General features: G+C 35.2%; 1 protein-coding gene across 24 annotated transcripts in view; it reads right to left on the reverse strand.

Moving 5' to 3' along the window:
* MCTP1 (multiple C2 and transmembrane domain containing 1) overlaps positions 1-23,940 on the reverse strand; it is a 596,832-nt gene that overhangs the window by 215,915 nt on the left and 356,977 nt on the right. For 6 of the 24 annotated variants that reach the window (XM_045394823.3, XM_005557397.5, XM_045394821.3 and 3 more), the window contains 3 exons: positions 20,418-20,529; positions 11,933-11,971; positions 4,271-4,330 (listed from right to left, as the gene is read on the reverse strand). In XM_045394823.3, coding sequence (XP_045250758.2) covers positions 4,271-4,330; positions 11,933-11,971; positions 20,418-20,529 — 211 coding nt within the window. Of the gene's footprint in view, positions 1-4,270; positions 4,331-11,932; positions 11,972-15,182; positions 15,231-20,417; positions 20,530-23,940 lie in introns of all 24 variants that reach the window. The other 18 variants (XM_045394822.3, XM_015451450.4, XM_015451448.4 and 15 more) reach the window with 5 other exon arrangements.

Genomic DNA, 23,940 nt, shown 5'->3' on the forward strand with positions numbered 1-23,940 from the left:
AAAATAAAAAAAAATCTGTTTAGACTTAATATGAGACTAAGGGAACACAGTTAAACCAATCCCCTTCCCTGATAGGTACAAATAATCCTTGGCTTTTGTTATCCTGGATTTTATTACCTTTGTACAACCTAATCCTTCCAAATGAGACCCAGACACTGAAATAGGGAGTGAAAGACATTGCTTATGTGTTTACAATAAGCCATGTGTGGAATCAGCTCTTTCTTCTATTTTCAGCACAGGGTGCATGTGCTTTTATTTAATCAAATGATCCCCGAGACACTACAAAGAAGAGATAATGACAGCCTAGAATGACTGTTTTGTGCTGCAAAGACGAGTGTGGAGCAATTAGCTCAATCCCAGGCACAGGCCTGTTCTATCTTTTCCTTTTCCTGCTGAGTTTATTCGAGTGAATTGCACCTGGATGATGAAGTCCAACAAGTGCATTTGTTCTGCCATCCATCCATCCTCTCAAGGTAGGATTGCTTTTACAGAAAACCCTCTCGGTGCTTTGTCCAGCCCAGTCTGAAGTGTCTCATCTTATAATAAAGCTTTGATCCTTTTTTTCTTAGAAGATGATTTACTGGCACCATAATCCTTAGCGAAATTCTGCTGGTTTTTAATCCTTAAACTTTCTTTTATATTTCCATTGCTTCTTGATACAATTTATGGTGCCAGGAAGTTCTTTACGTTTACTTAAGATGTTTTAACTATCCTCTCTAACTTTAATCGTGGCCAAAGAAAAGTTTTAAAGCTTTTACTACATTTGTTTGAAAATACATACAAATAGAAAATCATCATATATATTGTAATCTTTTTGGCTTGCTGAAATAATCTACAAATTTCTAGCAATAATATGGGAAAGGAATAATAGTCTTGGGCTTGCCTTATAGAGACCTGTGGTTTTTTTGTTTGTTTGTTTGTTTTTGTTTTTGTTTTTGAGACTGTTAATTAAAAGTTACACATATTTTTGAGTATAAATAACATCATACTTAAAAATGGAGATAATTCCTGAAATCATCTTGGGTGGATGTTATCTATGGTCGAGTTGTTCAGCATGTAAGTGCTTCAGTACAGGATTCCATTCTTGTTTTAAAAAGTCAATAACTCTTCTCCTTAGCCTTCAATCTTCCTTCAGACACACTTTTGCTTGACCTGACCAGAAGGCGGTACTCTGACATAACTTCTAAATTGCCTTGTATTTTTCTAGGTACTCTTCTTTGCCCATTGTGACCCTTTTCTTGATTTTTATATGAAGTGTCTTGGCATGTTCCAGCCTTTTCCACTTAAAAAATATTTAAATTTATCTTTGATTCACTGCAATGTTCTTGTAAGGTGGTTTGTTCAATTAATTCTTTTACCAGAGTCTGTAAGTCCACTCAATGGAGGTAACTAAAAAGAAACGTAAGCATGCTAACTATTTGAAAACACTGCACTAAGTTACCACCTTTAAGTGGGAAGTTAGTCTTTAATACAATTTTTACTTAACTTGATTCTCATAATTTTTATTGTTTTCATGAGAAACATGGTAATTGTCATATCCACCGCTTAATATTTTTTATCCTAAGATAGTGTTTTGATGAATAACAAATATTATGCTTTCGGACAATTAGACTATCCCTGTGCACAGTCTTTTCTTTCCATTATTTTGCTCTCAGGAAAATTAAGATATAGCAAGTAGCACTGATGTTCCAGCTGAGCAAGTTTTTACTAGGATGTAGTTTCACTCAGTGAAAATCAGTTGCTATCTCTTGGACACATGTATTGATCTGTATAAATCCTGATAGGAATTTATTTTAAATCACATCCTGCTTAACCCACAAAGCACATATATACTCTTCATGCAAGATTTTATCTGAGCTATTTAGATAGTTTGCATATCTGAAAATGTCCCTGGATAACCTCCTTTCATATATATCTCCTCTAAAAGTTCATCAGAATAACAATATTGCTTGGGTAAAGAGCAATGGGGTCAATTAGTTACCAGAGTGACCTTTGAATGTGACTATGGAAGACAATACTCAAACAAAGTAGGCTTGGTCACTGATTTTCTGATTTTGTAAATGGCATATCAGACACATCAGTCTCATGGCTCTTAAACATATCCATCCATTGGTGGCTAACACAGCTGCTGAAGAAAAGGGTCAAATAATGCAAGAAGAATTTGAAAGAGTGTCAATCAAAAATAACAGGTTAAGGAACAGCTTTATTTATACGAAGTATCTTTATTCATCATAAACTCAAAGAGGGACTCTACTGCTCTTCAAAGTTCTTCAAAACATTTATTTGTATGGCATTCAGAGAGAGAGAAATATTGTTTCTGAGCATGCCATCTGGGTACCTCAAGGCAATGACATCAGTTTGATGGGCCTCACTTTCCTCATTGGTAAAACAGATGACCCCTAAAGGTTCTGCCTGTATGACTCAAGTCATTTGTCAACTGTTCATTGTCATAGGCCCAGAGAAGACATTACCACCAGGCCTCGGATACAAGGAAGCTTGCTTATTTTTAAAGTTGCACATTTGTTATTCTAGGATCAAAGAGTTCAAGAGATTGAGAAAGGTTATTAAAGAATATTTGAGGATGAAAACAACCAAATGGAAAGTACTGATAAGTGGAAAACTTGGAAGTAGCAAAGAAGATCTTGAGAGCGCCACTTGAAAGGGAAACACTTGAAAAACTATTAATTATGAAGCTGGTCCTGGTGACAAATCTTCATTCACAATGACCAGTGTGCACATTTGCTGCACATAGAACAAGTTCAACCCAGAGCACCCTCAAAGTCTACTCTGAAGAAGTGTGCCATTTCCCTTTTTTTTTCAAAACAGAGGTTTGCTCTTGTTGCCTGGGCTGGCATGCAATGGCACAATCTTAGCTCACTACAACCTCCTCCTCCTGGGTTCAAGCAATTCTCCTGCCTCAGCCTCCCGAGTAGCTGGGATTACATGCATGCGCCACCATGCCTGGCTAATTTTTTGTATTTAGAGACGGGGTTTTGCCCTGTTGGTCAGGCTGGTCTCAAACTCCTGACCTCAGGTGATCCACCCGCCTCAGCCTCCCAAAGTGCTGGGATTACAGGCATGAGCCACCGGGCCCGGCCAGTGAAATAGTTTTTGGATAAAGCCGTCATTTAAAGTCATGGAACAATTTAAAAGCACTAATTCTGTGTGTTCCGGGACAATGCATGAACATATAAGAGGAATTATTATTTCAGCAAAGTACAGAGTAACTTCAGTGAAGGCAGCCATACAGTGTAAATGAAGAGGGTGTAATTACTAAAATAAACTCACAACAATAAAAAGCTACAAAAAAAAAAAAAGTGTGTGTGCATTCAAGCTGGTAAGGATGAATAAATGTAGCTTATACTTGCTCACTGGTCAACACATGACTTAATCTGGTACCTGCCAGTCTACTTAAGGGACACTATAGCAAATACTAAAGTTCTAAAGAAAAAAAGGTAGTTTTCAATCATGAACAGTTTGAGAGCCAAGAAAGGAAAATGGCCAGGCCCTAAGAGTGTAGCATTTTCGTTGCAATATCTATTGTTACATTAAGCATATACCAAGTGTGAATTTTCAAAGAAAGAGGAACATTCTCAAAGGAAAGCAGTAAGTGCATTAGTAATAAATTGTGCTGTGCATAATGCAGAATTAGAACAGAGAAAGAAATGGATGGTCATTATGAGGCTATTATACTTTAAACATCAAAGAGTAAGTTAAATTGAAATGACATTTAAAACAAGTTATCTGTGAATCATCATTTTGTCTTTATTTAAATCAAAAGAGTTGCTGTTTTCTAAATTATAGGATTTATTTTCAAAGAAAGAGCACTAATTAGTATATATCTAGGACAGAATTCTAGTATAGATCACTGTAACAGAAGTAAATATTTTTCTCAAACAGAAATGGAGCAGAAAATTCTAGTCTCATTTTACATGAGAGGAAAGAAAGAGCCCTCATGGACCTTCTAGATGGCACCATTATATTCCCAGAGAGTCCCTGAGACTCTAGCTTCTCAGAATTTGGAATAAACTTGGTTTCATAAAGTGACTTCAAAGAAATATGTTCAATTTATGAAGTTCTTAATTTTTACAAGTGTAGAAATAAAAGTGTTAGTTACCTAGATGACTTAGAAGATAATAAAGAAGGCAAATGAATACATCTATCTGGAAGCCTATCTTAAAAAGTGAAACTCTTAATTGCCATTTAACTTTCAAAATTGCTATCCAAAACCAAAAATCAAGAATATTAACAAAAAGGATTTAGACATTACCCTCCAAAAGAGAGACTTCACAGAGAAATAAGATCCAACCACTTCATTTTCTGAAAGTTCCTAAAAACAAACACATATTTAGCTACATTTTGAGACATTTTTGAGAATACTTAATTAGTATTGTAAATCCAAACAAATAAAATCAAAGCAAATAAAAAAACCAAAAATTGTATATCCTAAAGATACTTGGCATATTTAGAAACTGTAAGTTTCTTCCCTTGAATAAGTTAAAATTTTTGTGGTAGTAAAGTTTAGAGAGGATTATTTGTGTAATTTTTTAAGAGTCTACTTACCTTTTTATTCTTAATTATTCATTAATATATTATAGAGTCTGATGGTTTATTATAGAAAGTTGACTGTTTAAGCATATTTTAAGATTTTAAAGTAAAGCAGGTATTTATTCCTTTTAACAAAACAATTGTGTTAACCATAGAACTTCAGAGCATTTTTAAAGAATGACTGCAGAAATCTTATTTATAAACATGCACCTAGTCAAATTTGGTTTAAATTTTTACAAAAAAATCCAAATTTTATAATACAATTAACAAATATAATAAGTGACTTAGTTAACTGAAGTTCCCTGACCATAATTTTAAAAAGAAATGAATACCGAGAGAGTTGGCTATTGGACTAAAAGCAATGCAGTGGATTCAAGTAGAATAGTTTATTACTTAATCCTCAGACTTTTATAAAGGAAACCAATTCAACTTTGGGAAATAAAAAAAATAGCTATCCATTTTTAAATAGAATATCTAAATTACATGCTTCCCATAAACATTAAAACTTTGCATTCTGTCTCTAGGTGTCAGTTATGATAAAGTTTCAGTAAACTGATGACAGTTATGGGAAAGTATCAATAGTTGATACTGTGATAAAGAGGAAGCACTTTTGCAACTTCCTTGATTGTTCTATGATTTTGTGTTAGCAATTAAGATTTTGGAGGTGAGGTGGGATTTATGATGATCAAGATTTAGGACTTAGGCTTCTCTTTTAAAATTTGAGAAACAAAAATATTAGCCACATTTAGATCCACGGAAGTTGCCAGGCTGTGCTTTTCGTGCCATGCTTAATTACTTTTGTCATTCACCAGCTAAAATTTATATTTCATTTTACAATCCATGTTCTCATGCAAATTTAGGCCTTTATTTCAGAGGAGCAATTTAATTTTCTTGTGGACCCCTTTGCCATTTACAGCAGACCAGCCAAAGCCTTCCTTTCACTAGAGTCTAATGATAATAACAATAACAACAACTACAACAACAATACGAAGACACCTGGCATTACAAAATGAGTCCTAAACAGAAGTGGTGATTGTATTACAGAGAACAAGAAAAAGAGCACAAACTATTCATGAATTCCAGAGAAAACTTATCTTAAAGCATAACTGTAGATATTTAGTTACGCTTCAGTCTTCACCAAAACGAGACTAAGTGAGGCAAAGTGACATTTTAAAATTGCTAAAAGTATAAAGTACCAGCAAAGGGAAACAGAACAAAAAACAGAAATATCAATTGATAATGGGAAATTATTGAAGTTATTCTGAAAGATGAATTGTTAAACTGTTTCTACTAAGATTTCTAATTTATAAAAGTAGTAAGATGCATTGGGAATATCTTATTTATTTCTGGTTTTGCCTCTAAAAATCTAACATACACTAAGAAAATTTCTCCTCAAAGATAAAAAATCTAATTATGAATCTAAATATTAAACAAATTTTAGACTAAAAAATCTAGAAAATAAATTTTTTTCCACAGGGAAATAAAACTAAAGGATGGTTTATTTTTTTCTAATAAATGAATATAATGTGATTTTTTTCAGCCTTCATAAATCACAGAAATCTTTAAAGTCTTTTTTATCAGATGGAATAAGGATTAGTCAAGAAGTTTTTATGAAAAGTGATACTTTAAAATTAGTCTTAACGTGTACAGAGCTTTAAACATAACACATACTATTATAATTTGGCAATTCTTCAAAACTCAAAACCTTCACAATTGATTTGAAATTGTGAAGCCTGATATTCAAATGTAAGAGTCAAGTCAGCTAGCATTCCTGATTACAAAAGCATGCTTTCATAGGAACTCAATTTCCTTTTATCAATACTATTTTGGCCACTTAAGAGATTAAAAAATAAATAAATACACAAACAAATCATTTATATAAACTTTCCTGGTCAGATTGCAATCACTGTTCATCAAAGCCATGGCTCTTGGATGCTTCCATCCTAACAATAAGGATGCCTCACGGTATTGACTAAGCTTATCAATTGTTATGTTAACTAGGGCTTTGGAGCCAGGATCCTGACAAAATTATAAATCGTTTCACTGTATACATTTAGGGTCCCTTAAGACCAACAAATCTCTCCCAGTTTCACTCAATTTAATAACTGTCCATCTGTCTATCCATCCATCTGTTCATTCATCCTTCCATCTATCTATCTTGTTAAATTAAAAGGCCATGTAATCTGCACAGCAGCCCTTAGTTCTGTTATCCTGGAACCCAGTTATATTAGTTCTCCCCTTTTAATCGGTCCAGGAAGGATCTTAAGAAACTGGCCGACTCACTTGGTAACACATGCCACCAATGTGAAGGCCAATAAACATCCTAGACCTGAAACACAAGCACTGTGGAATTCATCCTTTCACTGAGATTACATTTTGTCCTTTCACTTTGTACCAACTCATCCAGATGTGCTCCAGAAGAATCCACAACATTATGCCAACAAGAGCAGTCAAATAAATGTAATGCCATTGTCACAGCAAATCCCTGTAGCTATGAATTACAATATATAAAAAAATTAATTTTATGCCTTTGGGGAAATATTGTCAAAATAGCAAGGAAAAACCATCTCAACATAAAATTTAATTATAGCTCCATGTATTTTGTGGGGCTAATGAAATATCTACTGACATTATACTATCTCTGTTTTAAGTAAACTTACTACAAATTTAAGGACTTTGTTACCAGGTGGGGACAAAAGGTATTCTCTGATAATAGAAATACTCACTGCTATTTACATTTGTTCATTGCTGCATTTTGGAATCTCAGAAGTCTTGCTTATGAGGTTGATTTTATAGCATTTCCAAATAATACAGATTTTGGAGTACAAACAATGGCAAAGTAAAAATCTTTTAAAATAATTTTATGTTTACTTCAAAAACACCGAGCATATAATTTTTTTTCAAACACATATGCATAGTGACTAGAAATATGGCACCCAATTTGGTCACTCATAGTTGAGAAAGTCTATGACCAAGAGTTTTCATTTTTGCCGCTTTAAAAAAATTACCTATTTATTATCAGGACATAAAGGTTTTGTGGAAAGAACTTGATAGTTGCTAAATAATGACTTTTTTTCGTCATGTCTAGCTGACTGTGTGAGATGCTTAAAGATGTGTTAATCTGTTTCTCCACTGTTAGTTAAATTAAAGCACTTAGAGTTTTCGCTGATACATTTTTAATGTGTCATCCAAGGTGTCAGGTTTAACTACTACGCCCTGCAGACTTATGGAGTTGAAAGTGTTCTCTAGTTTAAATTAACGATCTCCTTGCCAAAAGTCATATTAAAAATTGCTTCATTCAACCAATGAATAAAGTGTTTTATAGTTCATTAAAATTATGCTAAGTGGTTATAATAAAATCTTTATAAAAAGATGTATTATTAAAAAAAGATATAAGCTGTCAAGTAACAGAAGATATGATAATCAGACACTATCACAGTAGTCTGTATTATATTATTCAAAGGATGAACTTTTCTGAAAGAAAAACAATTCTAAACTGTTATTGTCAAGAATATGAATTGCAATGTGTATGTTTTTATATCATCACAATAATATTTCTCATATAATTGAGGTAATTTATTGAAAGCACATAAGTTTATTATTATCTCACCTTTACCCATTGGTAAATTCATTATTCTAGGTTAAAACACACACACACACACACACACACACACACACACACACAATGTAATGTAAAATCATAATTGCTTATTGTTTGATAGAGCCAATTATTTCATTACATTTTTCCATTTTTGGCTTCGCCCCACAAAATGTATTCGCAAAATACATATAAATCATCTCTTCTGAGTTCATGAAACTTTCTGCATGAATAATTTAACCTTAGAATAAATTATCAGTGAGAAGTTTCTTCTAAAGAATAAAATATTGCAATAATCCAAAGCGCTACCATTTCTCTGCTAAAACACATTTTTGTAACATAAGAGTAACTCTTTCACCTGGATAATTCTTCTGTTGCCCAAGTTTAAGGAGACATCAGTCCCTTTCTTCTTAAAATAACATAATTCTATAACAGCTGAGTGTGGGGCAGAATTCAAAATGTGCATAATAGAAAGTGTGCTTGTGGAAAACCAGAATGAGTCTTTTAAAGGATGGTTCTGTCCCTAGAAGAGGAAATATTATGGAATTTATATCTATATACTTCTTTATATGCCATTCAAATACAATGCATACTTCATACATTCTTATTTTTCAGAGGTAAGTTTAGATGCATTTTTTCCTATGTATTGCTAAGTGGTAATACAATTACCCACCCTCCCCCCCAAAAAAATAATAAGTTAGTCCTGAACAGCAGTTAGGATCTCCCTGTCCTCAAGCTGGAGATTCTTCTTTTGATTTCAATAGTTAAATGCAACCCCACATTATGTGAGTGCCACAAGTAATAAGATTTCCATTGAAAGAGCCTATTATTAGCAGAAGTATGGTTACAAAAATAGGCAAAGAAATTTCATTACAGAAAACCAAGATGATGAAAATGACGAGTAGCTGCTTAAGGAATGGGAAATTCCATGAGCTGATTCACATTGTATAGTGGGGAGACAGGCGTATTTAAAAGAACAACAACTGTGTCAATTTAGCCTTTCTTCCTCTGTAGTTACATCACTTCTGAAAGAAACCAAGCAAAGGAAGAAAAACTCCATACTGGAGAGAATCTCTAACAACACTGGCTATCTTTAAGCCTTTGCTACAAAATTTACACTTCTTAGATTATCTATTCACCACTGACACTCAAAGACAGGCTGCATGCCAAAGCCCTTCCGTGAAGATGCGGGAGACCTTATTCTGTAAATCAAGATTCCGAGGAAGAAAATGATCTGTGTTTTTATGAAAAATTTACCTTTGAATTTGAACATAGTTATATCATATATGAAATACCCATATTTAAATGTAATGCAAATAAAATTACACCCTATTTCCAAAAATAAAAAATGAAAAATCTGTACTCAGACGAGAATTTACAAGAAGATTGAAATATTTAGAAAATGATGCATTATCATAAAACAGTAACACAGTTAAACCTATACAACTACACGGTATAGTCCCTTACCCCTTAGTTTCCCAGGAAGCACAATTTACTGGACGAAAGATTCAGGGAGCAGTTTCAACATAGCAGAGTGTGTGAAGGAAGGTGGACTAGCTAGTAATTGAAATGTCAAACTTTCCCCCCATTTTGAATTTAACGTTGTGCTCTTGTAACACTAATATGGATGAATATGGCAAATGTTTTAGGGCACAGTAAAAAATCTGAATGAATTAGCAGGTGTTCAGTATGTTCTCACAGAAAAAAAAAATCAAATGAGTTAACCAATTTTACTTCACTTAGTATTCAATATCCCCATTAAATTTTTCAAAGTTGAAAATCCCTTAGGCTAAAACCCAAAAGCTTATGTTAACACTGTACTAAATATAATCTGCCAAGTACTCAAACGAGTGCTGTTAGACATAGGAATTCTGTATCTTCAGTTGGAAGCTTGAAAAATGTATCCATTTGAATACATAAATGGATTGCTAATAATAAATATAAACTCCAAGAATTTTAGATATAAAAACAGTAGAGGATAGATGTTTATTATTCATTTTAAATTTTCTATATATGGAACAAAAGTATGTGATATACTTTTACTTAATTTATGTTTAAAATTATATTTACATTTAAATGTACATTTAATATAATTTTTAAAGAAGAATTTTTTTTTTTTTTTTTTTTTTTGAGACAGAGTCTCACTCTGTTGCCCAGACTGGAGTGAAATGGCATGATCTCTGCTCACTGCAACCTCTGCCTCCGGGGTTTAAGCCATCTCCTGCCTCAGCCTCCCTAGAAGCTGGGATTACAGGCGTATGCCACCACGCCTGGCTAATTTTTGTATTTTTAGTAGAGACAGGGTTTCACCATGTTGGCCAGGCTGGTCTTGAACTCCTGACCTCAAGTAATCCACCCACCTCGGCCTCCCAAAGTGCTGGGATTACAGGCCTGAGCCACTGTGCCTGGCAGAATCTTCATTTCTGTTCTTCCTTTTATACAATAAAATGGATTATCCCCATTAATTAATACTAAATATTATATAATATCTTGCTCTATCATGTTAAATATATCTGAAAGAATATTGTTACATATTGATGGGTTGTCATGTTTTTTACACAAATATATCCAATTATATAAATTTAAAAATATATACACTTTTAATATAACAATAACTTTATAATTACAAAGGAAAAAGAGTAATACAAACATGAACAGTGCAAATATTTCTTCAAAACATCTTGAAACTTTGATTAGTGAAAATCACAGTGAACATTAAGTTAGAAATATTCAGCAACCTTCCTTAATAAGCGTTTTTCATTTTATTAAAATAATAAAGTTTTATTTTTATTTTTATTCCCATTTTAATGGGAGTCCTGACTTTTTTGTGAGCCAAATTATTCTTTGGTCATTAATGCCATAGGAATCAGGGAGAAAATGTATAGTAAGAGACACTTGTTCAAATAGATTAAGTCATTACCATAAATATAAAAACATTTTGATATATATATATTAATTCACAGTAATAAAAATGACAAAATTAAAGAAAAGCTTAGGTAAAAGCATGATTCAATCAGAATGGAAGGAAAAAGATTGTCATGTTCCAGGGTCTAAAAAAATTAGTCACTATTAAAAAGGAATACTGACTCTAAGTAGAAATTTGAGGAGACAAGATTTTTACAAGTAAAATCCTTTTTATTTATTTCAAAGTATATTCATATAAAAGTTGTTTCATCTTGATATCTGTGTCCAAGAGTGGCAGCACCACTGAACAAATTAAACACTTAGTTTATATTTTGCATATCTTACAAGTTGCAAAAGAGCTGGGGCTTAGTAAGTTACAGGAACCATAAACTCCTCTCACTTTATTTCTTAAAGTGAGAAGAGACAATGGGGAAAAATGGTTCTTATTGTATACTCTAAAGATGTAATGATATAGGAATTTCTGAGTTTAGAAAGCTTTATACTCAATTTTCTGTGACCCCCAAAAATAAAATAAATTGTGCAAATCTTTCTTCTATCTGGAGTTGTCCCTCCCCTAGCCTCATCATTTTATTCCTGGCGCAAAGCAATTTTCTAGACCCTGTTGCATATATAGTTGAGACTAGATGCTGAGAATGATGTTGAGAAGTGACCAGAAAATAGTGAAAGAATGATTTGAAGCTATTGATCAGTGTGATTTCTACTTAAAAAACATCACATGGTTTGCTTAAATTTATGGGGAAAAGTAACAATCGGATAGTATGAAATCTGGTAGCATACTTTGAAGAGATGAGAGAGATCTGGGAAAGCAGATGATAATTCTTCTCAACAAGAAAAGCTGAAAGATCACAAGCTAAGAATTACCTTACTTGATCTTTTCCAACTCTTCCTCATTAGCATTGTCTGTAAATAAAATAAAGCATTTTCATTATCTTTTCACTCAAGTACAGAAGAGGGCAGCCAGTTGTTTTTTAGCGGAAACATTAGCCCTTGAAACAGCAAACAGTTCCTGCAGCAATTGTACAACACAAAACTTGTTTTCCACGCACACACGACTAGAGAAACAACTTTAACATTCCAGCAGTCTTTCTGGTGAGAGTTCATTTGATTTATTCCTTTGTTAAAAAAAAAAAAAAAAAAAAATGGGACCAGTACTGGGATGCCTTTACTGACTGAAAAAAACACATTGTGTCTCATAATTTCCAATGGCTCCTTTTGGTGGTGGAGGTTGAGGGTGTACATGACTTGATCAGGTATATAATATTTTTTCTCTTCAAACACATTCAAAATCTTTTGCTTTGGTGGCATTGTAGAATTGTCTCTGCTTCCAGTTCATCTTTAACTACATCAGAGTCTACAGATGCTTTCAATTGAAAACAAATGCTGCATACTGTAATGGCTACTAGTGCATTTTCCTGCTAAATGTTTAGTGAGGCCTGCCGCGGTGGCTCACGCCTGTAATCCCAGCTCTATGGGAGGCCAAGGCGGGCGGATCACGAGGTCAGGAGATCCAGACCACCCTGGCTAAGACAGTGAAACCCCTTCTCTACTTTAAATACAAAAAAATTAGCCGGGTGTGGTGGCGGGCGCCTGTAGTCCCAGCTACTCGGGAGGCTGAGGCAGGAGAATGGCGTGAACCCGGGAGGCGGAGCTTGCAGTGAGCTGAGATCGCGCCACTGCGCTCCAGCCTGGGTGACACAGCAAGACTCCGTCTCAAAAAAAAAAAAAAGAAAAAAGAAATGTTTAGTGAAAGCATATCCTTTAAACTAGTTAGTTTGTGTCATACTAATAAATATGTATGGCCAAAAGTTTTAATTAAGGTTCTAGAGCTTTGTAATGCATCCCCAAGATCACTAATCTCTTGAATAAACTAAATCATAAAAGCTCAATGATTTTTTTTGTTTCCTCTCTTCACTTTAAAAAATTTCTCAATGAACACTGAAGTATTAACCTTCCTGATTAACCTCTTTCCCCTCTCTTTGCTTTACTATTATCTTTAAGGCAGATGAAGTGGAGAATAGGAAATATTCAGGGCAAGGAATATAGCTTAAAGTGCTTGTGCCATATTTGTATATCAGAGAAATGCACTTTAAGAACTGTATCTCTTTCAGGAGGATTCACCATAAAAAAGAACCATGTCAGAAACTATTCATGGATTAGAATAACACAAAAATGGAAAGATTTTAATATAAGATGAGGGCAACCTTTAACCTAAACCACAAGAATGAATGTGTACATTCTAGGGTAAAAACTAAGACTAGCATAACATTTTCAAAGATAATTATACGTTCCTCTTTTCTATAGGGAGTGGTCGTATAGGGCATATTTTCTCTACATACAGTCTTTATTAAATGTTGACCAAAACATAAAATAATAATAGATTTCCTAAGGTTACAATGATTCCTCATCACCCCTCCTTTTTTTTTTTTTCAGTCAGGAAACTGCAAAACACTGTTATCAAATACTATTATAGAAATAATCTATGTTTTCAAAGTACTAAATGTCCAGTTCATTTTGAAGCAACAAATCCCAGCATTGGGTTATAGAGGTGGCCATCTAGGGGGACATGTAATAAATCTTTATTTTTGATGTTAAATGATATATTATCATCAGTATCATCATCATCATCATCATCACCACCACCACCACTTCCTCCATCATCACCAAAAGGCAACTAGAAACCAAATACTTAAGTGGTATGTTATATTTACAAAAACTGCCCCATAAGAGTTGGATAATAAATGTTCAACTTTCTCACCAAGCAGAGTTTCAATGGACAAAGAATGGTATCTCCTAGAGACAATATTTTGAGTCAAATCAATCAATAACAATTAAGATATATAAAAAGTACAATCTACTAATTCACGGTCATTTATCATCATTATCTAGCATCTGAGAATTTTATCATATAAAATTCTATTATATAAGAAATGTTATGCTATGTAAAAGGGCCATAGAACATTAGAAAGAGTGAAATCTCATGGTAACACTAGTCAATATTACAAGGATTCCACAAAGTCACATCCCCTGACTCACAAGCACCACATAAAATTAACCTTCTACAGTAAAACAAAATATAGGGCCAGTATTTGTCCTGTCTCTCAAAATAGCTTTATAAGCAGGCTGCAAGGTTTTCTTTTTCAGATTGAGAAACTGATACAATAAAAGTCAGTGATTACCCTAAGTATAAATAGGAAAGATTTAGCAGTTATGAGAACCCATTCATTATTTTCCTAATTCAGTATCTAAAGTTCTATTACTATACCCAGTGACTCTCAAAATGACCCTAGATTTTATAACATTTCTGCCTCTTGAGCCAAATCTATTAGCAAAGCAATGGGTTTAAGTATCTCACTTCTAAGTCCCTTTTTCTTTTAGGTAGTTGGGTTAAGGTCAATTCAATAAAACTAAAACAGTACAAAAGTTAAAAAGAAAATTAATTTAATAGATAAACTATTAATAATGTTTTCTCGCTATCTGTGAGACATGTTAGAGAAGGAAGATTGGGGATTGTTAAAAATAGAAGATGAAGCAAATTATAGAAAAATAAGATTTATTTTTTGCTCTATGATCTTAACTTCAGCTGAGAAACATATGAATTAATTTTTGAAAGGATTATTACCTGATATTATTATAGTACAATTCAAATTCTTCATTAGCAGCTCAACTTCCTTGAAGCCAGTAAAAGGAATGAAGTAGCATAAAAATATGGCTTGTGATAGAGCTGCAGAAGGAATTGTTTTTAAAAGACTCCACAATCTCAATCCGTTTTTTAATTTTTATCTTTTGTTGAAGTGACTTTTTAGGCAATTATATAACTACTGTACATATAAAAAATCACAGAATAATTAGATACAATAGTAACATACATCTTATAAAGCATACATATATTCAACTTTTTGTAGGTAGATATTTCTTCAAATGTTGGCTGTGTAATAATTCTGAAGAATATCAAAACTAATCCAAGACAAAGAAGTTTTTTTTTTTTTTTTAATTCATCAAAGGCCAACTAAGGTCATTCATATGTTTCTTTGAATTTTCTATTTTTTAGCCTTAGGCAAGCAATTTGTAGGTCTAGGTTATTTAAGAGAGTGTGTAACACAAATTAACTCACTTTTATTTCACAAATTCTCCAATGAAGAAAGCTGTGGATTGAACTCTGCTAGAAAAAGAGCCAGAAAGAACTCAAACACACTATCAGACAAATTGCCATATATAGGACACACATATATGCACTACACACTTTTACAGGTTCAAAAATAGGACATGCAATCAAAACAGAAATGACAATTGTGCCATGCAACTCATCAGCATGCCCCCCAAGGAGGTTTTTGTTTCTTGTACACACAATGCTGGAGACTTAAAATGTATATACATATATATCTGTTCACATCTGGGAATTTTTTTAAAAGACTCAATCATGACCTCAATGGAGAAGATTTTGATATGGCACCTATGAAATACAAATTGCTGCAATTAGACATTGAATATTTTAGAGGCTTTAGTAGATTCAGTAGGCTGATAGGTTTTTCAACTCGTTCTTCACTTTTACTGATTTCTAGAGCTGGCAATCCACACAAGGAGAAATCATCCCAACTGCATAATTCATGGAACGTATTGTTACTATTAACAGTGCATAAAAAACTCACAAGATGACTGTTTTAGAAATCTTACCACTTTGTAATGCTAAGGACTCTGTACTTCCAGTTACTCATTTCTTCCTACCTTGGCATAGCATTTTATTCACATTAATGTTCTATTTCCTATTTGATCATTAGGTTTTATCTGTAAAAGGCTCTTGAAACACATCTCTTTCATTCTCCATTTTTAATACATATAAAATATTTAGCAAAGTTTTATCAATACAGGCATACGAATAAACATGTGGTTTTTGAACTAACATCTTCAGTGCTAAAAGCCTGAAATAAATTATTTCTGAGCTAGTAATCAAAGAGAACAGAACTCTTGTAATTTTACTCTGTGAGGGTCAATGTAAAATTTGCCTTTATTCCTTTCTTACATAATTCTCGTTTTCTAGGGATTGTGAAGCATACAGTAACTGATTTCTGGTTTGTTGCATTTTTAGCTTAAATTTCTCTAAAATTTGTTTCTGAATAATTTGTGAAAGTTCAGCATGCCATTTTTACAGCTGCAGTATGTTATGTCTTTTAGATATCTGAAAATTTAAGTAGAAGATACATTGGATCTGTGATTTTTAACCAAGAAACTTCAAATGTAGCCCAGAAAAATTACTAAGCTGATATTTGACATGTTACAGAATGAAGAAAATACAGTGATGGGTTTATAATTTATTGTCAATCATTAGAATTCTGTGGGAAGACCAATAAGGCTTGATTTCAAGCAGATTATCATTAATATACTAATTTTGAGAACTTACAAAAGAAAATTAAATCATTATTTAATCATGAGTTGATATTGTTTGTGACAACCTCAGGGATTTGAATATTGAGGTAAGAAAAAAAACATATACCCTCACTTGGTCTTTTGAAGTCATCATAAGGAAGACTTTATGTATTATATATATATAATTCCCCTCTTATGAGTGATAGGATATAGGATGGAGGCAAGGTGAACTATACATAGGCATATTTTAGGTACACAGGTAACGCTGAAGAAAGCCTGGACTTGAGAGAAGGTGAACCGTGAAGGAGTTTGTATGGCTGGGACAGAAGTTACAGTGAGGGAACATACATTGCTTGTTGGAGAGCCTTAAAATTTCTCACCAGAAGTTTCCATTTAATTAGAGAAATAGCCACAAGTCACTGAAAACTTAGAAGAAGAAGAAAGAGGGTGTTATAAAGCCTAGTATAATGCTTAGTAGATGATCAATAAGTATTTTGTTTTATACAGATGCCTACAAATGGTTCTTATTCAGAGTTTCAAAACCTAACAACCAGTGTTGCTAAATATAAGAATCAGTTTTAGAGAGCTTAATAAAATAGTTATAGAACTGCAATGTAGGACAAACACAAAAGAAAAGCCAATTTATATGTATTTTGGGGCATTTTCATAACGTAGAGCATATATTTACAAACCCAGGTTCAAATTTAGGACATCCCAATAGCCAGGATACTGAATCCCAGTAGAATCTCCAAGGGGGAATCTTTCTCCCCTCCCTCCTTTCTCCCCTCTCCTCTGGCCCTGCTTGCTTCTATACAACCAAGCCCATGCCTCAGCTATTGATTGTACCCACGAGGATGAGCCAGGATAACCACACTGGTTACCCTTCTCTCTGCTTCCTCAGGGGTGACCGAGGTCAGGACGGAAAGTACAAGGATGTTCACCAGCCAGAGGCTGGCTCTGAACAGACTTGATCACTGTGTCTTTTCTAAGCCCTGGTTGAGCCACTTGCTTCTCTGATGAAGAAAGAAGCCATAAGAGAGTCAATAACAGGAGAGAAGGAGAGAAGACACCATTTCTCTCTTAATGCAGCAGAGAGCGCTGCATGTGCTCTCTGGAACTTTGAAAGAAGAGGGCATGAAGTAAGGCAATGAATGCAAAAAAACTTTCTGAGATGAAAAATACCTTTGGAAAGATTTCTTCCAAAAAATCTGGGGTAGTCAAATGGATTTGAGCCAAGAAAATAGCATGAGGATTTCAGAAGGAACTTTTTGTGTTAAGGGTGAATGTGGCTGAAGAGATATGATGAAGAGAAAGGAAAAGGAGGAAAAGAAGGTGAAGAAAACCATATTTTTGATATATAACTACTTTCATGTAACCCACCTATTTTCTTCTTTATTTGTGTTTGATAACTTACTGATGATCAGCTCCCAGGCACTGTAATATTTTTAAATAATTCTTATATTTAAAAAATAAATTTGAACAACCCTGGAGATTGAGGGATTTTTGAAGGATTGTTGAAGAAAAAATAATGTTGGAAACTACTTTGCCTTTGTGGACATATATTTCTGTGTAATTTAGAACAACTCAGCAGCTTCATAGTAGGGTCTCCTGATATTAACTTGCTCCCTCAAACCCTCAGTTTGATGTTAGAGTGTTTAATAAACATCCCTTTAATGTAAAAATTCAGTTGACTGTACATTATCACATCACCCAAATCACCACAATCGCTGCTATATCATTCCAATCTCCAGGAATATTGCAAGTTTAGATGGTCTGGGACTACACAGGATCTCAGACACTTAGGTATCTTGATTTATGAAGTGCTGTCCTTCATTAAAATAACAAAGAACCCCAGCACAAGAATATTCTATCATCAAGTCTTCTTGATTTTTACCTCCTCTAGGTAAACCTGCCAATTTCCCTCCATCTCTACCTCTGACAGTTCTAATCCAAAGTTCCATCATCTTTCACCTGGATTTTCGCCATGGCCTCCTAATTGGTCTCCAGGTACTCATTCTTACCCCTTCAATATATTTTCTACAATGCAGCCACAAAGATTTTCAAAAGGCAAATACGATTCCACTGCTTTCGATTCACAGATCTTTCAATGGATCCCCACAGTTTTTTGGGGAAAGACCCAAAACTTAACATGGTCAATGAGTTCTACACAGTCTGGGCATCGTCCTTCCACCCCAGTGTCGTTATGCACTCTGATCACCCACACTGTCTTTGCTTCCACCTTCTCTAAACTCCAGTGGTTTTTCAATTCTTGAAATGCAACATGGTTCCTCTTGTCACCTGGCCTTTGTGTGTGTTGTCTCCTCTGCTTTAAATACCACCTCTCTTTCTTGTTTTTGCTTTATTAAGGCCTGTTTTACACTTCATATTTCAGGTGTTATTTGACTTCCTTCGAGAATCCTTAACCCCTGGCTACTAAAAATTTTCCTATATTTGCTCTTTCAGCAGTATGTACCTCTTTTTCACAGCATTTAAAACAGTTGTTCCTATCAGTGATTAATTGATTCCTGGGTTCTCCACTGGGTCTAAGTTCTATTGTATCCTAAGTGTTCAGCACAGGAACCAGCTTAAAGTAGGTTCTTGGTGAATACTAGACTCATTGAATTATTTGAATAAAACACAAAATGAACATTTACAATTGATTCCTATGTATGGATTAGCCAGCTAGGTTATACTTCTTGGCTTGTGCTGGGTGAAATAATGTCTTCTGAAGTAGTGACTTCTAAGATGACGGGCTTTCATTTCTAAATACTTTTTGTAAAAATTGTTTCTCACCCACCCCTCTGCACAAGGGTGCATGTGCACACATACATACATAATTTTACCAAGCTAAGTTCTCACACTAGGTATTACTATCTGGTAATTCTTATCTAAAAAGAGAAACTTCTTCCTCAGTGAATGAAATACAGATACTTAACCCAATTTAGCAAATATTATATATAAACATACGTGTCATCATTACATTTCTAAAAAGGATGGAGAGAAATAATTCTTGGAAGGGTGAATTTTTCAATGAGTTTAAAGTATTTCCAAATTTGAAGTTGAATTTCACAATATTTACCTACAGTCTAGTGGAAAATGCCAACAATACCTTTCCAGCAGACAATCTATAACCAACTTTAATCATGCATTATTTCAGGACAGCAATACATACATTGCTGAAATAGAGTATTTCGACTTGCCTAAAAAAATTATGTCTACTACTAAAATATGTTATAGTCAGAGCTAGTTAGAGTAGTTCCCAGGCACATGAAAGCACATTGAGTCTAATAAATAATCTCTGGCAAGTTGTGGCAGAAAGTACACTAGTAAGCATACTGATATGGGTCAAGCCTGATATTTTTTAATGTCACTTCAACTCGGGGGGAGTAATTGGCTCCTCTGTGTCCCTTGTCAGTTTCTCATAGCAGCATGGTGTGCAAGGACGTACAGACAGCTAGTGCTGAAAAATGGGTAATATCAATATGGAAGCCCATCAAGAAGATGAAAAGTACTCACTTATCATTCAGTAAACAAATACCAGAAAGCAGAAACTCTGTTATAATTTCACCTCATTTTCTCTGTTGTGGTACACCTGACAATGCAGTCAAAACAGCAGGGTCTGGATACCTTAACGTGGAATTCCAAGTATTCAATTCACTAATAAATGTATTCCCCAAATGAATACTAATATTTGCCTATAATATAACATGTCTGAAATTGAGAAATAAAATTAAAATAAAAATTCAAATCTGCTTCTTATTTACAACAAGAGGTTCTGATCTGGAGGGTGGAACAGGAAATTAGAGTTGAAAAGATACAATAAGCATGAATGAGCAATACCTAGGATACTCACAGAAATAAAGAACAGGGCATATTTTCATAGGCAGCTTCTCTTCATTACTACCTCTGGGTCCAAAGAAAGGCTCACAACATTCGAACAAGAGAGAGCAAGAAAGAGCTCCTACTAGGCTGTGGGGGAACTTACCACATCCCTGGACTCTCCTTCTTTAGGGATAAGGATGACTGAGAGCAAAATGATTCCAAGATCATGGTCAGGATAATGAGGATCTTTCAGAGTAAGGGTCACATCTGTGGGCCTGTGATAGAAAATATTTAGATTTTGAACAGTCATTAAATGAATAAGCCAAATATATTTTCATTAATACTTTATTCTTTTAAGATAAAAAGCAATTTTGTTTTCCTTTACTTTCTTGGGACAATTTTTGTTATTAAAATATTATCAGTGTATTAAGCTATCCAATAAACTGTGAGTAGATCTGAATTCACCAGATGAATTTCTGCTTTCTAAACCCATGAAGGTTCCAGAAAGTGTTTGAAAAGGCCAAGAAACTACAACCCTATTAAGAAGCCTATCAGTCTCCTTTCTATACTCTCTAAACCCACAGAGAGTAGCACCATACATATACACAAGCACCATACATATACATATACATACACACACGTGAATATATATATACACATATATACATACACATATACATACACACATGTGAATATATATACACACATACATACATACACATATACATACACACACGTGAATATATATACACACATATATACATGCACATGTACATACACGTAAATATATATACACATATATACATACACACATATACACTAAATACACATATGGGGTTACAGTTTGATTTAGTTCATTTTCATGTAATAATTACATACAAAAATTAATAGAAAAACTTCATTATATTTTTTAGTAATTACATGATAAAGATACATGAACATTTACAACTGTCTTATGATGTATTATTCTTTCAGAGATACCTCAATGTATTACATAGTATAATAACATAAACATTTATATGACTACAATTATTATCACTTTTTCTATACCCAGAGACTACTGATTTACATTTAGAACAAAACAGCATACACAAATACGTTATTTTAAAAAGTAGTAATTAGATATTTTTGTGGTTTTGAGGAGAAGGAATTGCTAGTGAAATACACAAAATATGTTATGTGGCAAAATACACACCAAATGCTCATGTATAAATAATCTCTTTTAGTTTTTGAAATTATTCCAAATTGTCACCATTTCAAATTATTTTTCACCAATGATTTATCTTTAATAGGAAACAAGATAAATTTACGGTTTGGGATTAAGTCTAGTCACTTGCATATCCTTATGCAGAGATCTAAGAGAAAGTACCTGTGAACTTTACAGAAGAACAGCACAGTCTATTCTAGATTGAGCTCAGTTTTCATGATAATAGACTCCATGCAACACTACTTAGGGCACTTCCTACAGTGGTGGGGAGGTGTGAGCCTGTGCTAGGCTATGGGCTGGAATGAAGGACTTAAAGAAAAAGTATAGGAAAGGCTGCTCTTTTGTCCAGTCCAAGGCAACAATGACTATTGGAAGACCAATCAGCCATTGTGCTAAAACTAAGTTGACTGTAATGTGTAATTACAAAGTAGAAAAGTAGTGATCTGGCTCATTACTCTGCTTTCCTGTTTTCCACCATCCCTGCTGCACGATGTAACATGATCATCCAAAACAGCCATGAATTCCTTCTCCTTAAAACCGTCGAAGAAGGTTTCACAGCTTCCTTTGCAGCCTATTTCAGCATGCGTGATCTTTTCTAACGGTATTTTTTTATTCTATAGTACAAATCAATTCTTAGTTCCTATGTTGAAATTCACTTCGGAAAAGTACAAGCCCATTATTAGGTGTAAAGAATGATTAATATTAGTAACAATAGCAACTTTGCAACTAGAGAAGCAATGATATGAAACTGAGCAAATACAAATAACCAGCCTCCACCTTAGGAGCACTCCTTGGTAATCCGGCAATGGCAAAATCAGATTCTACCATGGCTCAAGTGACAAGAGAGTTGCTGTTTCTGAAGCAAAGTGCACACACTGTATTTTATATATAGTAGTCCGATTCTTAATAATTATGACTAACATGCATTTTTTTTTATGCCCCATTAAAACCATATGGGCAACGTGAAAGGAAGGAATGTGTCTTTTATCTCTCGATCCCTGGTGCTTAGCACAGTACTGGGTGTCAGGCCTCCGAGCCAAAGCTAAGCCATCATATCCCCTGTGACCTGCACGTACACACCCAGATGGCTGGTTCCTGCCTTAACTGATGACATTACCTTGTGAAATTCCTTTTCCTGGCTCATCCTGGCTCAAAAGCTCCCCAACTGAGCACCTTGTGACCCCCCGCCCCTGCCCGCCAGAGAACAACCCCCTTTGACTGTAATTTTCCTTTACCTACCCAAATCCTGTAAAACAGCCCCACCCCTATCTCCCTTGGCTGACTCTCTTTTTGGACTCAGCCGTCCATCACCCAGGTGATTAAAAAGCTTTATTGCTCACACAAAGCCTGTTTGGTGGTCTCTTCACATGGACGCGCATGACATGTTAGTGCCGTGACTCGGATAGGGGACCTCCCTTGGGAGATCAATCCCCCGTCCTTCTCCTCTTTGCTCCGTGAGAAAGATCCACCTACAATCTTGGGTCCTCAGACCCACCAGCCCAAGGAACATCTCAACAATTTTAAATCCCGTAAGGTCCCTCTTTTTATTCTTTTCTCCAGCCTCTCTCACTATCCCTCAACCTCTTTCTCCTTTCAATCTTGGCGCCACACTTCAATCTCTCCCTTCTCTTAATTTCAGTTCCTTTCCTTTTCTGGTAGAGACAAAGGCGATGCCTTTTATCCATGGACCCAAAACTCTGGCGCCAGTCACGGACTCGGGAAGACAGTCTTCCCTTGGTGTTTAATCACGCGGAGGACGCCTGCCTGATTATTCACCCATGTTTCAGAGGTGTCTGACCACGAAGGGATGCCTGCCTTGGTCCTTCACCCTTAGCGGCATGTACTGCTTTTCTGGTGGGGGTGGGGTGGGGTGGCGGGGGACGGGGGAGGAGTGGGGGGGATGGGGGAGGGGCGGGGGGATGGGGACAGGGGGATGGGGGCTGGGGGGTGGGGGTAGGAGGGCGGTGGGGGGGGATGGGGGCAGGAGGATGGCGGCTGGGGGGGGTGGGGGCTGGGGGGGTGGGGGCGGGGTCAAAACCCCCAACCCCTTCTCTCCCGTCTCTGCTTTTCTAGGGGGCAAGAACCTGCTGACCCCTTCTCCGCTTTTCTGGGTGGCAAGGACCCCCCAACCCCTTATCTCCACGTCTCTACCCCTTTCCCTCTTTTCTGGGGGGCAAGAAACTCCTGATCCCTTATCTCTGTGCCCAACCCCTTATCTCTGCATCCTGACCCCTTTCCCTCTTTTCTGGAGGGCAAGAACCCCCCCAACCCCTTCTCTCCATGTCTCTACTCTCTCTTTGCTCTGGGCTTGCCTCCTTCACTATGGGCAACCTTCCACCCTCCATCCCTCCTTCTTCTCCCTTAGCCTGTGTTCTTAAGAACTTAACACCTCTTCAACTCACACCTGACCTAAAACCTAAACGCCTTATTTTCTTCTACAGTGCTGCTTGACCCCAATACAAATTCGACAGTGATTCCA

This window comes from Macaca fascicularis, chromosome 6 (assembly GCF_037993035.2).
Source record: "Macaca fascicularis isolate 582-1 chromosome 6, T2T-MFA8v1.1".
Taxonomy (NCBI): Eukaryota; Metazoa; Chordata; class Mammalia; order Primates; family Cercopithecidae; genus Macaca; species Macaca fascicularis.